Genomic DNA, 16,650 nt, shown 5'->3' on the forward strand with positions numbered 1-16,650 from the left:
GGCCCCTGGAATGTGAGTTCTCTACTACAGCAGGGGCACCTGGGGCTTAACTCTTCCCAGGCCCTAGAGCAGGGCTTGGCACAGGTGCTCCCAACTAATTGTTGAAGGAATGAGTGAGTGAGTGAGTGGATGTGTGAGTGCATTTACCACCCAGAGGCAGGCTGGGAGCGAGGACCAGTTCTTCCTAGGCCTGGCGTGTTGGAGATTCTGCGTCCCGGTCCCTGATGTCTCCGACACTGTGGTCGTCCCCAGGCCTCATGAGATGGCCCCAGCCCTGTGTCAGCTGCAATAGGGGAGTTGGAGAGAGGATGCTGTGGATGTGCTTGGGCTGTGTTAAAGAGGAACCTTATCTGGACCACCCCCATCCCCGCCCAAGGAAGGGAATAATAAATATAAGGAAATGTCACTGGAGAAAGAACGCCCTAAGGGAAGATGCCGGGTGATTGCCGCGCCTCCCTCTGAGCTCCTGGCTTCATTCTCTTAGGGTGGGTGTTATTAACTCACATGCCCTATTGGGCTGGGGGATGGTCAGTGTTGTGTGAAAAAGGAGATGAGTAAAGTTCACACGCGTCTGGTGGAGAGCAAGGCCAGGGTCATCCCAGGCCTGTGACTCCTGTAGAAATAAGGGAGGCTTAGACCTTAACTCACAAGGCTTGTTTAGGGCAGGGAGCAGAGAAGTTGGTAACCAGGGTTCACAAAGAGGCGGCAAGATCTCTTCTGGGTGATCAGAAAGCTGGAATTTGAGAAGATCCTAGCTAGCATCTTGGGGAACCAGGCAGGGTCTTGGGCAGGGGAATTCCTCAAAGTCCTCTTTTCGGGCTCTCCCCAGCCGGGCTGTTGCCTGGAAGCCTGTAGCTTCTGGCACAGTGGGCCCTGTGAGATGGACAGAGCTCAGTCGTCAGGGCGGAGAAGGGCCCCTCCTGGGGCGTAACACGCACAGGTGGGAGATGGGGCCACTGAAAGCCCCAGCCCAACCCGTCACTATGCAGATGGGGACTGAGGCCTAGATGGGAAGGGACTCACCCAGGGCCAACAGCAAGGCTTCCAGCAAGCGTCCAGCCTCTTCCTGGCTGTGTGGGTGTCAGGACACTGTCATTCCACAAACACTCACCGACCCCTTCCAGGGTCCAGGCCCTATGCTGGGCCCTGGGGATGCAGAGACCCTTTATTGGCCACTGCCCTCTTTACTATCTCACTGGGGAACTGCATGTGTTGAAAATTAGGCCTCAGGGTGCTCTGGGCTTGGCAGAGTGAGGTCTGGAAGCCCAGAGGGGGTACAAGACCAGCCAGGGTGGGGACCAACGGGGCTTCTCGCTTCACAGAGCACCAGTGGGACTTTTTGCTTCTCAGAGGATGTGACCTTGAGCTGAACCTAAAAGATTCAAGAAAAATGTCTCCAGGCAGACGGTGGGGGGGGGACAGGGAGTAGGTGGGGAGGGTACTCCTGATCGAGGCAGCCCCACTGCTGCGGTGTGGTGTGTGGGTTAGAAATCGGAGCCCCAGCCTGGCATCCAGGGTCAAATCTTGCCTCTGTCATTTGGCAGCACTCCTGGGTATTTACCCAAAAAAGGGATGGCTTATATACACCCAAAGATGTGTACAAGAATATTTATGAGTCATAAGAGCCAAAAAACCAGAAACAACCCCAAACCATCAGCAGAATGAATAAATAAGTGGCAGCGTACTCACTCAGCGGAATACTCACAGACATGAAAAAGAAGGAATTACATTTCGCTCTCTTAACGATGTCTTTTGATGAATGAAACTCTTAGTTGTAATGAAGTCCAGTTTATCAATCATTTTTTTAGCATTGTTTTTTGTGTCCTGTTTAAGAAATCTTTTCTAGAGGTTGTGAAAATATCTTACAGTGCTTTCTTTTAGGAACTTTCTTTTTTTAAAAAATCCTTTACATGTAGGTCTGAGGTCCATCTCTAGCTTTGTGTATGGTTTGTAGTTGGAGTCAAGATTTTTTTTTTTTTTTAGATGAAATCTCACTCTATCGCCTAGGCTGGAGTGCAGTGGCATGATCTCAGCTCACTGCCACCTCCGCCTCCCAGGTTCAAGCGATTCTCCTGCCTCGGCCTCCTGGGTAGCTGGGATTACAGACGCATGCCACCACGCTATTAAATGGCTAATTTTTGTATTGTTAGTAGAGATGGGGTTTTCATGTTGGCCAAGCTGGTCTCGAACTCCTGACCTCAAGCGATCCACCCACCTTGGCCTCCCAAAGTGCTGGGATTACAGGCGTGAGCCACTGCGCCTGGCCCCAGTTGGGGTCAAGATTTATTGATTTATTTTTAGTGGATAGTCAATTGTCCCAGGACCAGTGGTGGAAAAGTCTATCCTTTCTCCACTGAATTGCAGGGGTGCCTGTGTGAGACTCAGGTGACCATATGTATTTGGGTTGGATGTGTACATTTTGATTATTGATGGATGTGCCAAATTGCCCTCTAAGAAGGTTGTACCAATGTATACTCCCACAACAGTGTATGTGAGTGTCTGTTTACACTCATTCTTTCCCATGCTGAATATTACCAACCATGAAATGTTTGCCATTTGGGTAGGTGTAAAATGATCTCATTATTTTTTGTTTGCATTTGGTTATTTTGTTCCATTGGTGAGTGTTTCTTCCTATATATTGGCCATTTTTTATTTCTTCTGTGAATTTTTCTGTTCTTATCTTTTGTCTTTTTTTTTTCCCCCTACTGGGTTATTTTTCCTTTTCCTTATTGAGTTATGGGAGATTTTCGTATGCTTTAGATCAGCGGTCCCCAACCTTTTTGGCACCAGGGACCAGTTTCGTGGAAGATAATTTTTCCATGGACCAGAGCCGGGGCATGGTTTTGGGATGAAACTGTTCCACCTCAGATCATCAGGCAATAGATTCTCATAAGGAGTGCACAACCTAGATCCCTTGAGTGTGAAGTTCACAATAGGGTTCATGCTCCTATGAGAATCTAATGCTACCACTGATCTGACAGAAGGTGGAGCTCAGGCAGTAATGCTCCCTTGCTGGACACTCACCTCCTGCTGTGTGGCCCCGGGGTTTGGGGACCCCTGCTTTAGATAGTTACCTTTTATCTCCTTTGTATGTTGCGAATACTTCATCCCATGCAACAGCAAACTATGGCCTGTTTTGGTTAATAAAGTTTTATTGAAACAGCTATCCCCACTTGTTTATCTATTTCCTATAACTGTTTGCAGATTACAATGGCAAAGTTGAGTTATTGGGACAGAGGCCATGTGCTCTGCAGAAAAATATTTGCTAATACAGGCCATTACACAAAAAGTTTGCCTACGTCTGCTTTATCCCAATTTGTTGCTTGTCTTTTTACTTTGTATATTTTGTCTCAGTGAAATTTTACATTAGTATGTAGTCAGTCTGGTCAAACTTTTCCTTTACAAAACTTGGATTTTTTGTCTTACCCAGAATGGTTATACCTATCCTGAGTTAACAAAAAATATTCCATATTTTCTTATAACGTTTTTGTGGTGATGGTCATTGCATTTATGCTTTTTAATCCACTGAAAGTTTACTACTTTTAGTTTTATAATATATCTTACTTAATCTAATATATCCAAATATTATTTTTAGTGTGCAATCAGTATAACAATTAAAAATGAGATAATTTATATGTCTATTTTTGGATACCAGGTCTTCAAAAAGTTTATTTTTGTGTATGGTGTGAAGTTGGGATCTAACTATTATTTCCCAAATAGATAGCAACTATCCTAACACCACTTACTGATGGGTCCCTCCTTTCTCTGCAGGTCTGAAAAGCCATCTCTGTGATATACTAAGTTCTCCTTTGTACATGGGTTTGTCTTTGTGCTCTATGGCATTCCATTAACCTTTCTGTTCCTGTCACAGTGCTACACTGTATTAACAATCATAGTTGTAGAGTATTTTGCTCTCTTATAGATCTGGTTTCTGTTTATCTCTCTCCTTTTTAAAACTTGTCTTGACTATTTTCCCATCCAAATAAATCCTAGAACCATCTGGGCAGGCTCCACAGGCCAAAATGTTGGGATTTTTGATTAGGATTGCAGTGAAGCATAGATTAACCCTTCTGGATGGTCAGAGTAGGGATTGTTGTCTGTTTTATAGATGAGGAAATCAAAGTCCAGAGAGGGGCAGCCTGGCTTGGTGGCTCACACCTGTAATCCCAGCATTCTGGGAGGCTGAGGTGGGTGGATCACCTGAGGTCAGGAGTTTGAGAACAGGCTGACCAATATGGTGAAACCCCATCTCTACTAAAAATACAAAAATTAGCTAGGTATGGTGGCGTGCACCTATAGTCTCATCTACTCAGGAGGCTGAGACAAGAGAATTGCTTGAACCCAGGAGGTGGAGGTTGCAGTGAGCCAAGATCTCACCACTGCACTCCAGCCTGGGTGACAGAGTGAGACTCGGTCTAAAAAAGAAAAAAAAGAAACGAAGTCTAGAGAGAGGAAGTGATCAGCCCAGGATCACTTAGATGGAAGTGGGTGGAGCAGATGGAGGAACTACCCGTCATCTGCTAGATCGGTAAAAGCCAGTGCTTGTTTATTGACCACCTGCTCTGTTTGTGCGAACCCAACAGTGTGTGTGGCCTGGGGATGCTGAGATGTCTGTCCAGTTGGGGGCATCTCCCCCAGGAGCCATAATGAAGGTGTGTGCAAGGCACAGTGAGGCTCCCCAGAGAAGGGGACCACAGTGGGCCAGTGGGGGTTTTCATGGCCATAACAGAGGTGGGGAAGGGTGACCAAGGCAGGGACACAGCATGTGCCAAGGCCTGGAGGCAGTGACAAGGCTTTTTGGGCCATCCTGCTATGCTGCATGGCTTCTCCCTTCCTGATCCTCCTGACAGTGACCCCTCCCCTTTCCCTCTTTTACCCACCCTCACCTGTGGACAGACAAGGGGATGTGGCCTTGCCCCCATACTACCAGCCGGAGGAGGACGATGAGATGCCCTTCATCTGCTCCCTGTCGGGGGACAATGGGATAATGGGCTGCCATGAGATCCCCCCGCTCAAGGAGCAGGGCCGTGAGTGCTGCCTGTCCAAGGACGACGTCTACGACTTTGGGGCGGGGCGCCAGGACCTCAATGCCAGCGGCCTCTGTGTCAACTGGAACCGTTACTACAATGTGTGCCGCACGGGCAGTGCCAACCCCCACAAGGGTGCCATCAACTTTGACAACATCGGTTATGCTTGGATTGTCATCTTCCAGGTGAGGCCACTCAGGCCTGGGGCCAGCCTGGTCCTAGAGTGGGCAGCTCTGCCTGGTGGGCAGGGCTCTGTGCTAGGCATTTGCCAGCCCCCATCTCACTGAAACCTGCCCAGCTTGCTGGCAGAATAGGCATTATCATGCCCATTGTATAGACAGAGAACTCGAGGTTCAAAGGAAGCAAGCTAATTGACCACAGATGATGTGACTATTAAATGGCAAAAATAGGCTCTTAACCCAGCTCTGGGTGACCCCAAAGCCTGAGCTCTTTGCAGAGCCCCAGATTGCCTTGGGCCATATGGATCCCAGCAGGGAGGGCTGTTCAGAGAGGAGAGGCAGGATTCAAGCTCTGTTGGAAGGATTGGCTGACCAAGGCCAGGATCATGGGGTAGGAGGACATTCCTGGTGGGGACAGCCTGAGCAAAATTCTGGTGCAGGGAGTGCCAGGTAGCTCATCTGGAGTCAGTAAGAAATGTGTCTCGCCTTGTCAACCAGTGCACATAATGCACACACATTCACAAAGCAGCGCTAGCCTCATGGTGTGCAAAGGGCTTGTTGCGTGGCCCCACTCCACTGACTGTCAGCTTATACTCTGCAGAGGATGGGCTGGGATGTGTGTAGGGAAAGAACTAGGGCAGTGGACCTTGGCCAGTATTGCTTGGCTTCTCTGTGCCTCAGTTTTCTCATCTTTAAAATGAGGTAATAACAGCCCCCCTCACCTTGGGTCATTGTTAAGAATAAAGCAGGTGGCACGCTCAGGGCAGCCAGCCCTGTGTACAGAGAGTGCTGGGTGGAGGTTACCTTTCTGCTGTCCTCAGAAAGAAGGGGCAGGAGCAGACAGAGGGGGAGCTGAGAAGTCCCTGAGGGGGCAGCGGGAGGGCTGAACTCCTCTGCCTCTGCTGCCCTGCGCTGCCTCCGCTGCCCTGGGCACTTTGCCCTGGGGAGCATCAGGATCATTTGTTCAGAGCTGCAGGGTGTGAGGTGATGGCAACAGCTGTGTTTTGGAACCGTCCGCCCAGGAGGGTGGGTGGCTGCTCAGGGGGTCCCACTCTGTGCATTTGCCAGAAGCCAACAAGGACCCAGCATTTGTCTTTCTCAAGGTTGCTCCATCCCCCAGTCTGGGAAGGAGTTGGGGTGGGGTGGGGGGTGACAAAGTCATACCAGCCTCATTGCAGTGTGCACTCCCAGGCTCCACCGAGCTGCACCCCAGCTCTGCCAGGTGGGCTCCCCACATACAGAAGAAGTGGCTGAGACTCAAAGAGGGTGGGTGGCCCAGCTGATAAGCTGGAGCGGGGGCAGGCTCCCTGCTTTTCCAGCCCTCCTGCTGGTGTGGTAGACTGGAGGGACCAAGGTTCAAGTCCTGGCTCCACCCCTTCCTGGCTGTGTGACAGTGGGCAAGTGCCTTCCCCTCACTGAGCCTCAGTTTCCTCACCTGTATAATGTGATGTGCCGTGTTTAGCCCCTGTGAGACGGACTCGAGGCAGCATGTGTGATGTGTTCTGGCACACAGTGGGGCCTCTGTCTGGGGCACTGCCTGGGCTACAGGCTTTCTGATGGGCCAGGCCTCTCGGCTCTCTCTCCTCTGTGCACTGCAGGTGATCACTCTGGAAGGCTGGGTGGAGATCATGTACTACGTGATGGATGCTCACTCCTTCTACAACTTCATCTACTTCATCCTGCTTATCATAGTAAGTGTCAGGGAGCCTGGGCTCCTAGGTGCACTCAGAACCCACGGACCAGGGGACCCGAGGAGGGATGGTCTTTGGGAGTCCACAGGGAGCCCCTCAGAGCCAGGACAGCCGGTATGAGGGAGCAGGAGGGGCTATTTCTCAGCACCACTGGGAAATTGAAGGGGCTCATCAGGGGTGGCTGTCGGGAGCCTCCAACACCTTCGATTGCTGTCATTTCTCATGTCTGGGCACTTACTTCCCCACCGATGCTCTGCTGCTGTTTCTCTGCCTCGTATCTCTGGGCTACATTCTTTGCATGACCTGACCCCACGCACGGAGCAGCCTCAGACTGGGAGCTTCAGAAGGGCTGCAGCTCCTTCCTGTTTTCCTGGACGGGGAAGACAAGATGCTCAGAGACTGAGCAGGGTTTTGAGGGAGATTGCCTGATAGTGACCCGGTGGAGGTCCCTGGAATTCTCAGAGGGACTCCCATCTTTTGGGCAGCCCTGTCTTGTTGGGGTAACCTGGAGATGGAGGTGGGCTCACCCGCCTCTTCCTGGCCAGCTCCTCTTGCCTGCACCCCCACACGGTCTCCCCAGAGTGAGCTCATCCACCTCGTCATGCCTGACTGCAGCTTCAGCACAGCACAGTCCCCAAAATGTCAAGGTGATTCACTCCCAGGAGTCGCTGCTGAATCCCTGCTGCTGCGAGGTTGGGTTCTCTGGCTTCCTGGTGGTGGGAGAGGGCACACTTGGCTCTCCAGGGCAGTGCTCCATCCTGGGCTGGCAGGACCTTGACCTGGGGCCCCAGGACAGACCAGCAGGTGACCCGAGACACCTGCTGTTGTCTAAGCTCCAGTGCTTTCTTGGGGAGGCTGGGGCCTTGGACCTACAGGAGATGCCCCAGGTAAAAGGAGAGGGGCCAGATTTTATTCAGCATTGCCATCCATGGCCTTGCATATTCATTCACCAGAATATTCAGGAAACCCACACTGCACCAGGCCCTGAGCCGAGTGCTAGGAACAGAGCAGTGAGTAAGGCCCACCCCCTGTCCTCGAGGAGCTCACAGTCTCGTGGGGAAGATGGGCTGACAGCAGTCAGTGACCATACAGCATCTTAGGCGCCATGATAGAAGGGAGCCCAGAGAAGGCTCCTGATCCAGCCTGGAGGAGGGATGGGGAGGTGGGAGGCTTCCTGGAGGAGGTGATGCCAGAATTGAGCCTTAAAGACTCAGGGAGGTCAGCAGTGAAAGGGCCTCTTGGGCAGGGGTGGCTCACAGAGCCCCTGAAGCTGGCCAGGATCCTGCAGTGTGGGAGCCACAAGCCACTGGGGTTGCAAGAGGAGTCTCCAGTTCCCGGGAGGGGCTGGAGGATGCTCCATCTGCTCTTGCTGTGGGGTTAAGGGTGGCTAAGGGTGCAGATGGGGTAAAGCACGATGCTCCCCAAGCTCATTGTGAAATGGGGGACAGTGACAGTACCTTGCTCCTGGGCTCTCAGGAGGGTTAGGTGAGACAGAGTCTGAAGCCTGCATGTCCTTGGCACACAGTGAGTGCTCAGTACAGGTGCCCTGCTACTATTATTGCTGGTATTATTGGGTCTCAGGTGGCCCTGTCAGAGGACGATGAGTGCTGGTGAGAGGCTGAAAGGGCTGAGTTTTTTTCAGACACTGGGAAGGGTTCAGAGAGCAAAGTCAGGACATATGCACTGCTATGTCACCTGCAGGGTCACCTCCTGTGAGGACCCTGAACCCCAGAAAGGTGAGGGGTCCTTGGCCTTCAAGCCCAGGCCCTAGTGCTCCTTCTTTAAATTTTCTTTCTTTCTTTTTTTTTTTTTTTAATTTTAGAGACAAGGTCTGGCTCTGTCGCCCAGGCTGGAGTGCTGTGGTGCAATCATAGCTAGCTGCAGCCTTGATCTCCTGGGCTCAAGCGATCGTCCCCCCTCAGCTTCCTGAGTAGCTGGGACTATAGGCATGCACCACCATGCCTGGCTAATGTTTAAATTTTTTTTTTGAGACAGGGTCTTGCTATGTTTGCCAGGCTGGTCTCAAACTCCTGGACTCAAGTGATCCTCCTGCCTTGGCTTCCCAAAGCACCGGGATTACAGGCGTGAGCCGCAGCCCCTGGCGCCCAGGGCTTTTTTTTTTTTTTAAGACGGAGTCTTGCTCTTGTTGCCCAGCCTGGAGTGCAATGGCCTGATCTTGGCTCACTGCAACCTCTGCCTTCCGGGTTCAAGTGATTCTCCTACCTCAGCTTCCTGAGTAGCTGGGATTACAGTCATGCACTACCATGCCCAGCTAATTTTTGTATTTTTAGTAGAGACGGATTTCACGATGTTGGCCAGGCTGGTCTTGATCCCTGACTTCAAGTGATCCACCCACTTCGGCCTCCCAAAGTGCTGAGATTACAGGCATGAGCCACCACACCTGGCTTTCTTCTGACTAAAAAAGTTTTTGGCTCGTCAGGTTTGAGCCTCCTATTTTATAGATGGGGAAGTGGAGGCCCACCTGAGTCGTCCAGGGCAGCAGCTGCAGAGGCAGGGGCGGGTAGGAGCCTGACAAGCGTGTGGTCCCAGAGGGCAGGGCCCAGCCCTCTCTTCCTGTGACTCTCACGCAGGCCTAGTGTAGGGCGGCTCCCCAGGAAGTGCTTGTGGACGAGGTGACTGAGACAAGGATGGGATGTCATCTTCTTACCCGAGAGGCAGGGGATTTTCCCAGAGTCCTCTGGGCCAGCAACCCTCCCAGACCCTAGCTCCTCAATCATCGTTGATGAGGCTGCAGCCGGGGAGAACCTCCTGGCGGGCACCTCCGAGGGGGATGAAAGCTATCTGCTCAGGCTGGCCGGCAGCCAGGTTCACTCCCAGGCTCAGCAAATGCTGGGGAGGGGGCTGCGCCCTGAAAGCCTGGAAACTGGAGAGGAGCCCCACTCCTGGAGCCATCGGGCCACAAGTAGATGGGATCCCCAGTGCCAACCGGGGCAGCCTCTCCCCCTTCATTTCATGCAAGCACAAATAAAGCCACGTGAAAACCCTGAGGCAGCTTCTCTTTTCTCATCTGAGGTCCCAGCTGAGGCCAGATTCTGGTCAGAGAGAAGGCAGGGCTGGGCAAGGACTCAGGGCCTGGGAAGCCCAAGACGGGCTGTGGCCTCCCTTTCTGGGCTCAGTGCAGATGTCCCAGGCGGATGGAGGCCAGACTAGGGCCTAGGGGTCTGAGGGGAGCTGGGCTTTGAAGCAGATCCCAGTCGGGCCCAGGGAGCTGCCTGGGCCGTTGCCTTCTCCTGGAGCGAGGCCTCAGCGATCTTTTCCTGTCCCCATCTGTGTCTGTGCCTGTGTCTCTCTGGGCCCCTCCACCTCCCCTGCCCTTCTCTTTCCCTGTCTCCACTCGTCCCCCGCATCTCCCCTTCCTTGTGTCTGTCCTTTCTGAGCCCGTCTTACTCTCTTTGTCATCGCATCTGTGTACCTCACTGTCTCTACCTGCTCTTGCTCTGGCCTCTGTGTCTCCGGTTGGTCCCTGCCCCTCCTCCTTGCTTCATTTCTGCCTCTGTACCGCCATCTCCATCTCCATCTCCCCATCTCCCTCTGCCTCCCTCTCCCCGTGTTTCCCTGCTGTCCCCACCCAATGACTCTGCCTCTCTCACCCTTCTGTCCCCTCCATCCCTGTCCCTGTCCCTGTCCTCTCCTCCCGTTGGTCACAGGTGGGCTCCTTCTTCATGATCAACCTGTGCCTCGTTGTCATAGCGACCCAGTTCTCGGAGACCAAGCAACGGGAGCACCGGCTGATGCTGGAGCAGCGGCAGCGCTACCTGTCCTCCAGCACGGTGGCCAGCTACGCCGAGCCCGGCGACTGCTATGAGGAGATCTTCCAGTATGTCTGCCACATCCTGCGCAAGGCTAAACGCCGTGCCCTGGGCCTCTACCAGGCCCTGCGGAGCCGGCGCCAGGCCCTGGGCCCAGAGGCCCCGGCCCCCGCCAAACCTGGGCCCCGCGCCAAGGAGCCCCGGCACTACAGTAAGTGGCCCTGCGTCCAACGCGGCACTCAGGCACTGCGTGCCAAGTGTCACTCCTTTCCAGCACGTCCAGCAGGCCCAGCAGCCTCCGAATTCCAGGTCTTCACTTCATGCTCAAGTGTTTCTTTCACAGCCCCCAGGGAACTCTGTCCCCTCCTCTGCCTGCTCTCTCCTGGCACCTGTCAGAGCCTGCGCTGGGCTGGGCCTGGGGCTGGGGGAACTCAGCCTTTGCCCTGGAGGAATTTGATGCCTGTGTGTGTGTGGAGATAGCAGCTCTACCCCGGGAGCCACACTTGAGAGGAATGAACAAGTGTCTCTCCTCAGTCTTGGAAAGCTAAAATTCTTCCCCCACTGCAGCCCACATCACTCCCTTCTCTGGGTTCCTGCTATTGTCCTCTGCTTTCCAGCACACCCAAGCAATGACCCTGGGTTCCTGGCACAAAGGGGCTGTGGGCCTGCCCCTCAAAGCTGTGGCATGTTGGGGACTCATGCCATCCTGTGCTCTGTGCTTGCCGTGGGGCTGTGAGAGTTACACTTTTGTTTTTTGTTGTTGCTGTTAAGACAGGGTCACCCAGGGAGTGCAGTGACACAAACACAGCTTACTGCAACCTCGAACTCCTAGGCTTAAGCCATCCTCCTGCCTCAGCCTTCGGAGTAGCTGGGACTACAGGCATGCACCACCATGCCCGGCTAATTTTTTAATTTTTTTTTTGTAAAGACGGGGCTCCCTATGTTGCCCAGGCTGGTCTCAAACTCCTGGGCTCACGTGATCCTCCCGCCTTGGCCTCCCAAAGTGCTGGGATTACAGGCGTGAGCCACCGTGCCTGGTCGAGGTTATGCTTTTAGGCTTGGAAGGGGCTGCCCTGTTGATTGTCTCATCTGTTCCAGGAAATGGTCCTGAGATGGGAGAAGATAGTAATATTATCTCCACTTTTCAGATGGGAAGACTAAGGGTCAGGGAATTGAAGGGAGACATCTCGGAAGCTGGCATTGCCAGACTTTGCATGGGCCTGCCTCCCCTGGAAATGATCACTCGGGAAGAGGCAAGCCAGGGCCACAGGATGTGGGCCCTGCCCCCAGCCCCAATGCCACTTCTCCCAGTTGGTGCCGAGAAGGAAGTCAGCAGGCATGGGGACTGTGCTTGAGCAGCCGCCACCCTCTGCAGGCCTGTCTGCTGCCTGTAAAGTGAGGACAGGGGCCCCCAGCACATGGCCGTCAGCGGTGGGAGTCAGCCACCCCAGGCCCTGCTCTGGAAAGCCCCGTCCTTCCAGCTCTCAAAGTCTGGGAATCGATTCTTGGGAGGCAAGCAGAAGAATGCACGCTCAGATCTGCCGCCCACCTGTCCTCGGGTGCCAGCCATCCAGGCGTGGGCTTGGAGGAGGCCCCAGGTGGCCCGTGGGCAGGCCCGGCACGCGGACACAGGAGCTGGGGCCGGGCAAGGCTGGCACTGGTGTAGCTGGAGGACGTGGGGGAGAAGTGTTCACTCCAACGGGCTTCCTGCGGCCTCCCAGCCCCCTCTCCTGGCACTCTTGCCCCCTTGCCCCTGGGCCTCCCCTCTGCCCTGGAAAACGAGAGTTGGCTGCTGCCCCATGTCCAGGTGGGAGCAGTGAGCCGGTGCGGGGAAGGGCTTTGGGCCTGTCCTCCGGGGTGAGATGGGACTGACCCCTGGGTTCCTGGCTGCCCGCCCCGGCTCCAGAGGTGTGAATGAGCCAGGGGTGCTTATTCAGGGCTTGGGAGGCATCTGGAGGCAAGTGTGGAAATGAAGGGCAGGCGTGAGATGCTTTTCTTTCCCTTTCATGTTACTTTTTTGGCTTACACAAGCAAAATGTGTTTATTCTAGGAATATACAGGAAAACCCAAAGAAGACATTAAACCAGGCAGAGGGAGGCCTCTCTGACACCTCTTTGAGATGTTTCACAGATCACAGAACTCAGTCCAGGGCCAGCCCAGGCATCTCCTGTGATTCTGGGGCAGCAAAGGGATGAAGTTCCCTCTTCCCAGCAGCCCTTGCTGCCCACTGCCCCTACCTCCACCCCTTGTGTGGAGGGAAGTCCCAGGGGCTTCTGGAATGAGGGTCTATCCCTGCCTCAGGGCTCCATGCCTCCTCCCCTCCCTGGGAAGAAAACCTCACCCCTTCCCCGCTCCCTACCTGCTGTACAGGCAGGAGACTTGAGAACACCAAGGCCACCATGGCCTCCTCTGATGGGGGCTGCCCCCACATTGGCCTGACTCTTTCAGAATCACATCTAGTTCCCAAGCTGCACGACTGGGGCTCTGGGTCTGTTCTATGCTGACCCAGGGCCTAGGCCGGGAGGGACGGCTGGTCAGCATGGATGCGCGCCCTGCACCGTGCTGGGCTCATCATGTGCCTTAAGGGAGAGAATCCTCCTACAGCCTGCATGGTGGGCATTCCTGCCCCAACTTCTACAGCAGGGGCAGACAAAGCTCAGAGAGCTGCAGCCGCTTCCCCAGGCACATCCGACCGCCCTTTCAGGCTGGGTCGGCTGGTTCCAGGCAGACCTGTGGGCCTGGGAGCCAAGCACACTCAGGGATGTGTCCCAGGGTGGATTGGGCCTGGTGTGGGCAATGACTCTACACCCCTCCTGTTTGCTTTTCAGAGCTGTGCCTGCAACATAGCCCTCTGGATGCGGCGCCCCACACCCTGGTGCAGTCCATCCCCGCCACGCTGGCCTCCGATCCCGCCAGCTGCCCTTGCTGCCAGCATGAGGCCGGCCGGCGGCCCTCGGGCCTGGGCAGCACCGACTCGGGCCAGGAGGGCTCGGGCTGTGGGAGCTCTGCTGGTGGTGAGGACGAGGCGGATGGGGACGGGGCCCGGAGCAGCGAGGACGGAGCCTCCTTGGAACTGGGGAAGGAGGAGGAGGAGGAGGAGGAGGAGGAGCAGGCGGATGGGGCGGTCTGGCTGTGTGGGGATGTGTGGCGAGAGACGCGAGCCAAGCTGCGCGGCATCGTGGACAGCAAGTACTTCAACCGGGGCATCATGATGGCCATCCTGGTCAACACCGTCAGCATGGGCATCGAGCACCATGAGCAGGCCAGTGCAGTGCAGCCGGGCCGGGCCGGGCCGGGCCGGGCCCGCGGGGGAGGTGTGAGGGCCCCAGGACCCTGCCCAGGCCTGGGCAGCCCCATCCATCTGCCTGGGTTTGTGTGTCTGTCCCCCTAGAAGTGCCGGGCTGAGCTGGGTCCAGTTCATCCATGTGACCTTACTGCCCAGCCAGGGCCAAGCTCAGAGGAAGGAAGGGCTCGGGTGTCTGCTGAATGAATGATGAGTGAACGAGTGAAGCTGGCTAGGACTGGGCCTCTCCGGGGCTCTTTTCCTCCTAAGCTGCTCAGCCTGGACACCAAGGCAACCACAGCGCATCCCCTGCCAGTCCCTGCAAATCTGACTTCTATTCACCTCTCCACCTGAGCCCTTCTGTTTTCTTCTTTAGGAAAAAAAAAAAAAAAAAAATTAAAAAACAAAGAGAGTCAGAGTCTTGCTCTGCTGCCCAGGCTGGAGTGCAGTGGTGTGATCAAGCGATCTGCCCTCTTCAGCCTCCCAAGTAGCTGGGACTACAGGGAGGTGCCACCAAGCCTGGCCACCTGGGCCCTTCTGTCCATTTGCCCCCAAACAGCTGGGGTGATTTTTCCAGAGGGCCAGTCTTGTTGGGCTCTTCCCTGCCTCAAAACTTCTGTTGCTCCTCATTGCCCTCAGGACAAAATCCAGACCTTTCCACGACCCTCAAGGCCCCTTGTCTCTGCCACAACGTCCCTTCACCAGGCCAGGGTGTCCTGTCCCATCCAGTGACTCTACCCGATACAGCCCCATGGCACTGAGGGCGAGTGGCCCCGTGGTTGTCCTGTGTGTCCTCTCTGCATGTCCCTCCTGTGGGCTGGGAGCAGGGAGGACCGGAGGAGTGGGTGCTGAGCTGAACAGTGTGCTCCAGGCCCCTGGGCCATCACAGGGCTGCCGGGCCCCAGGGGGATAGTACATAGGGGAGGCGACAGCTTCTGGGAGGTGATGGGAGCTGGGGGAGGATGTGTGTGTGAGGAGAGCAGGGCCTCTGTGGGGACACGGGAGGGAGGGGCAGTGGGGTTAGCATGGATGCCTCAGTCCACAGGCCCCACGTGGGGGTGACAGCCTGGGTGGCAGGTCCGGTCCTGCCCCATTTGGAAAAACACCATTTTCCGGCTCCTGCCATCCACCAGCCCCTGGATGGGGTGGCTCCCTGAACCCACTCCCCAGCTCTGTGAAGGTTCCCACCTAGCAGCTGGCGACCCTGAGGCCCAACGAGGGGGAGGTCACTGGCCCGAGGTCCCGCCACCAGCTGGGGCCAGGTTTGAACCCACTTCTTTCTGCAGCAAGACTGACGCCCTGGGAGGGCTTGGGATTTCGACATTCTCTTTGCTTCCCTGCGGCCCTCCTTCTGCGGAGGCCCTGCATGCCGCACTCCATGGGGCTGCACATGCACCTCCCTCTTCGTTAGCTCACCAAGCACAGGCTCCATTCAATTTACTTAAATGGGGCTCCCGGGGCTGCCGTGACACTCTGTTCAGAGCTGTTCGTTTGCCAGCCATTCTGGCTTAATTAAAAAGGTCTCTGGGGAGGGCTAGCGGGAGGGCTCTCTGCGGGGAGAAAGCTGGTGAGACAGGGCCCCCAGGACCCCCTTGCTTAGAGTTCAGCCTCTGGTCAGTGCCTGACCCAGGTCTGCAGGAGGGCAGCATTCCTGCAGAAAGCCCCACAAGGAATGAGTGCCGTGGGGCTCACTCCAGTCTCCAAGTGGGGCAGCATCGAGGGGGCCTGCACAGCCCTGCTACCCTCGAGCCCCGGCACTGTCCTTGCCAGGGGCTTGCTGGAGCCAGCTGGTGAGGGCCAATTTCCAAACACTCAGGAATTTTGCAAGCCAGTGACAAAAGAGTTGGGAGCTTGAAATTGGCCATGGAGGCAGTATTTACACCATGGAAATTGGCAGATGTTACACATCAGGGCTGTTTGCAGAGGGCTCTTTGCCAGGGTACAGCTGGTCCCTGCCTTTTCACCCAACCCGTCCACGTCAACACCATGGCCAGGGCAGGTCCAGCCTCAGGCCAGGCCACGGTCCCTGCCCACGCCTCCTCAGGATCTGCCTCTCCCTCGTTCTGTCACATCTGTCTGAGCAAGCTTTCCAACCTCGAATCTGGTGGAGGCTTTTTTTTTTTTTTTTTTTTTTTTTGAGATGGAGTCTCACTCTGTCGTCCAGGCTGGAGTGCATTGGTGTGATCTGGGCTCACTGCAACCTCCGCCTCCCAGGTTCAAGCAATTCTCCAGGCGTGTGCCACCACTCCCGCTAATTTTTAGTAGAGACGGGGTTTCGCCATGTTGGCCAGGCTGGTCTTGAACTCCTGACCTCAGGTGATCTGCCTGTCTCAGCCTCCCAAAGTGCTGGGATTACAGGCATGAGCACCGCGCCCAGCCAGGTGGAGCCTCTTCTGGGAGCAGCAGGCTTCACGTGGCTTCCTCACCAGGCTGAGAGATGAGAGAGGCTGTTCCCACAGTGCGTCTCCTGCCTGGTCACAGGGCCCACCTGATTTCCTCATCTACTAAGCAGATGTCTTTCCCTCACAGGGACAGGCTGCCATTTACTGAGCACCTACTGCAGGCCAGGCCCTGTGCCAGCATTGTGCCAGTGAGTCCAGCCACCCTCAAGGCAGGTATTATTACCCCGCCCCTCTCGTACCCTTGGAAGGCCACTGCTCAGAGAGCAAATAGATCACACAACGTTTGGGTTTCAATCCT

General features: G+C 55.2%; 1 protein-coding gene across 3 annotated transcripts in view; it reads left to right on the forward strand.

The window, feature by feature from the left end:
• The window catches only part of CACNA1I (calcium voltage-gated channel subunit alpha1 I), a 133,076-nt gene that overhangs the window by 79,246 nt on the left and 37,180 nt on the right, over window positions 1-16,650 (forward strand). For all 3 annotated transcript variants that reach the window (XM_054470172.2, XM_054470170.2, XM_054470171.2), the window contains 4 exons: window positions 4,897-5,212; window positions 6,805-6,897; window positions 10,566-10,878; window positions 13,496-13,929. In XM_054470172.2, coding sequence (XP_054326147.1) covers window positions 4,897-5,212; window positions 6,805-6,897; window positions 10,566-10,878; window positions 13,496-13,929 — 1,156 coding nt within the window. The remainder of the gene's footprint in view (window positions 1-4,896; window positions 5,213-6,804; window positions 6,898-10,565; window positions 10,879-13,495; window positions 13,930-16,650) is intronic.

The sequence above is a fragment of the Pongo pygmaeus genome, chromosome 23, assembly GCF_028885625.2.
Source record: "Pongo pygmaeus isolate AG05252 chromosome 23, NHGRI_mPonPyg2-v2.0_pri, whole genome shotgun sequence".
NCBI lineage: Eukaryota > Metazoa > Chordata > Mammalia > Primates > Hominidae > Pongo > Pongo pygmaeus.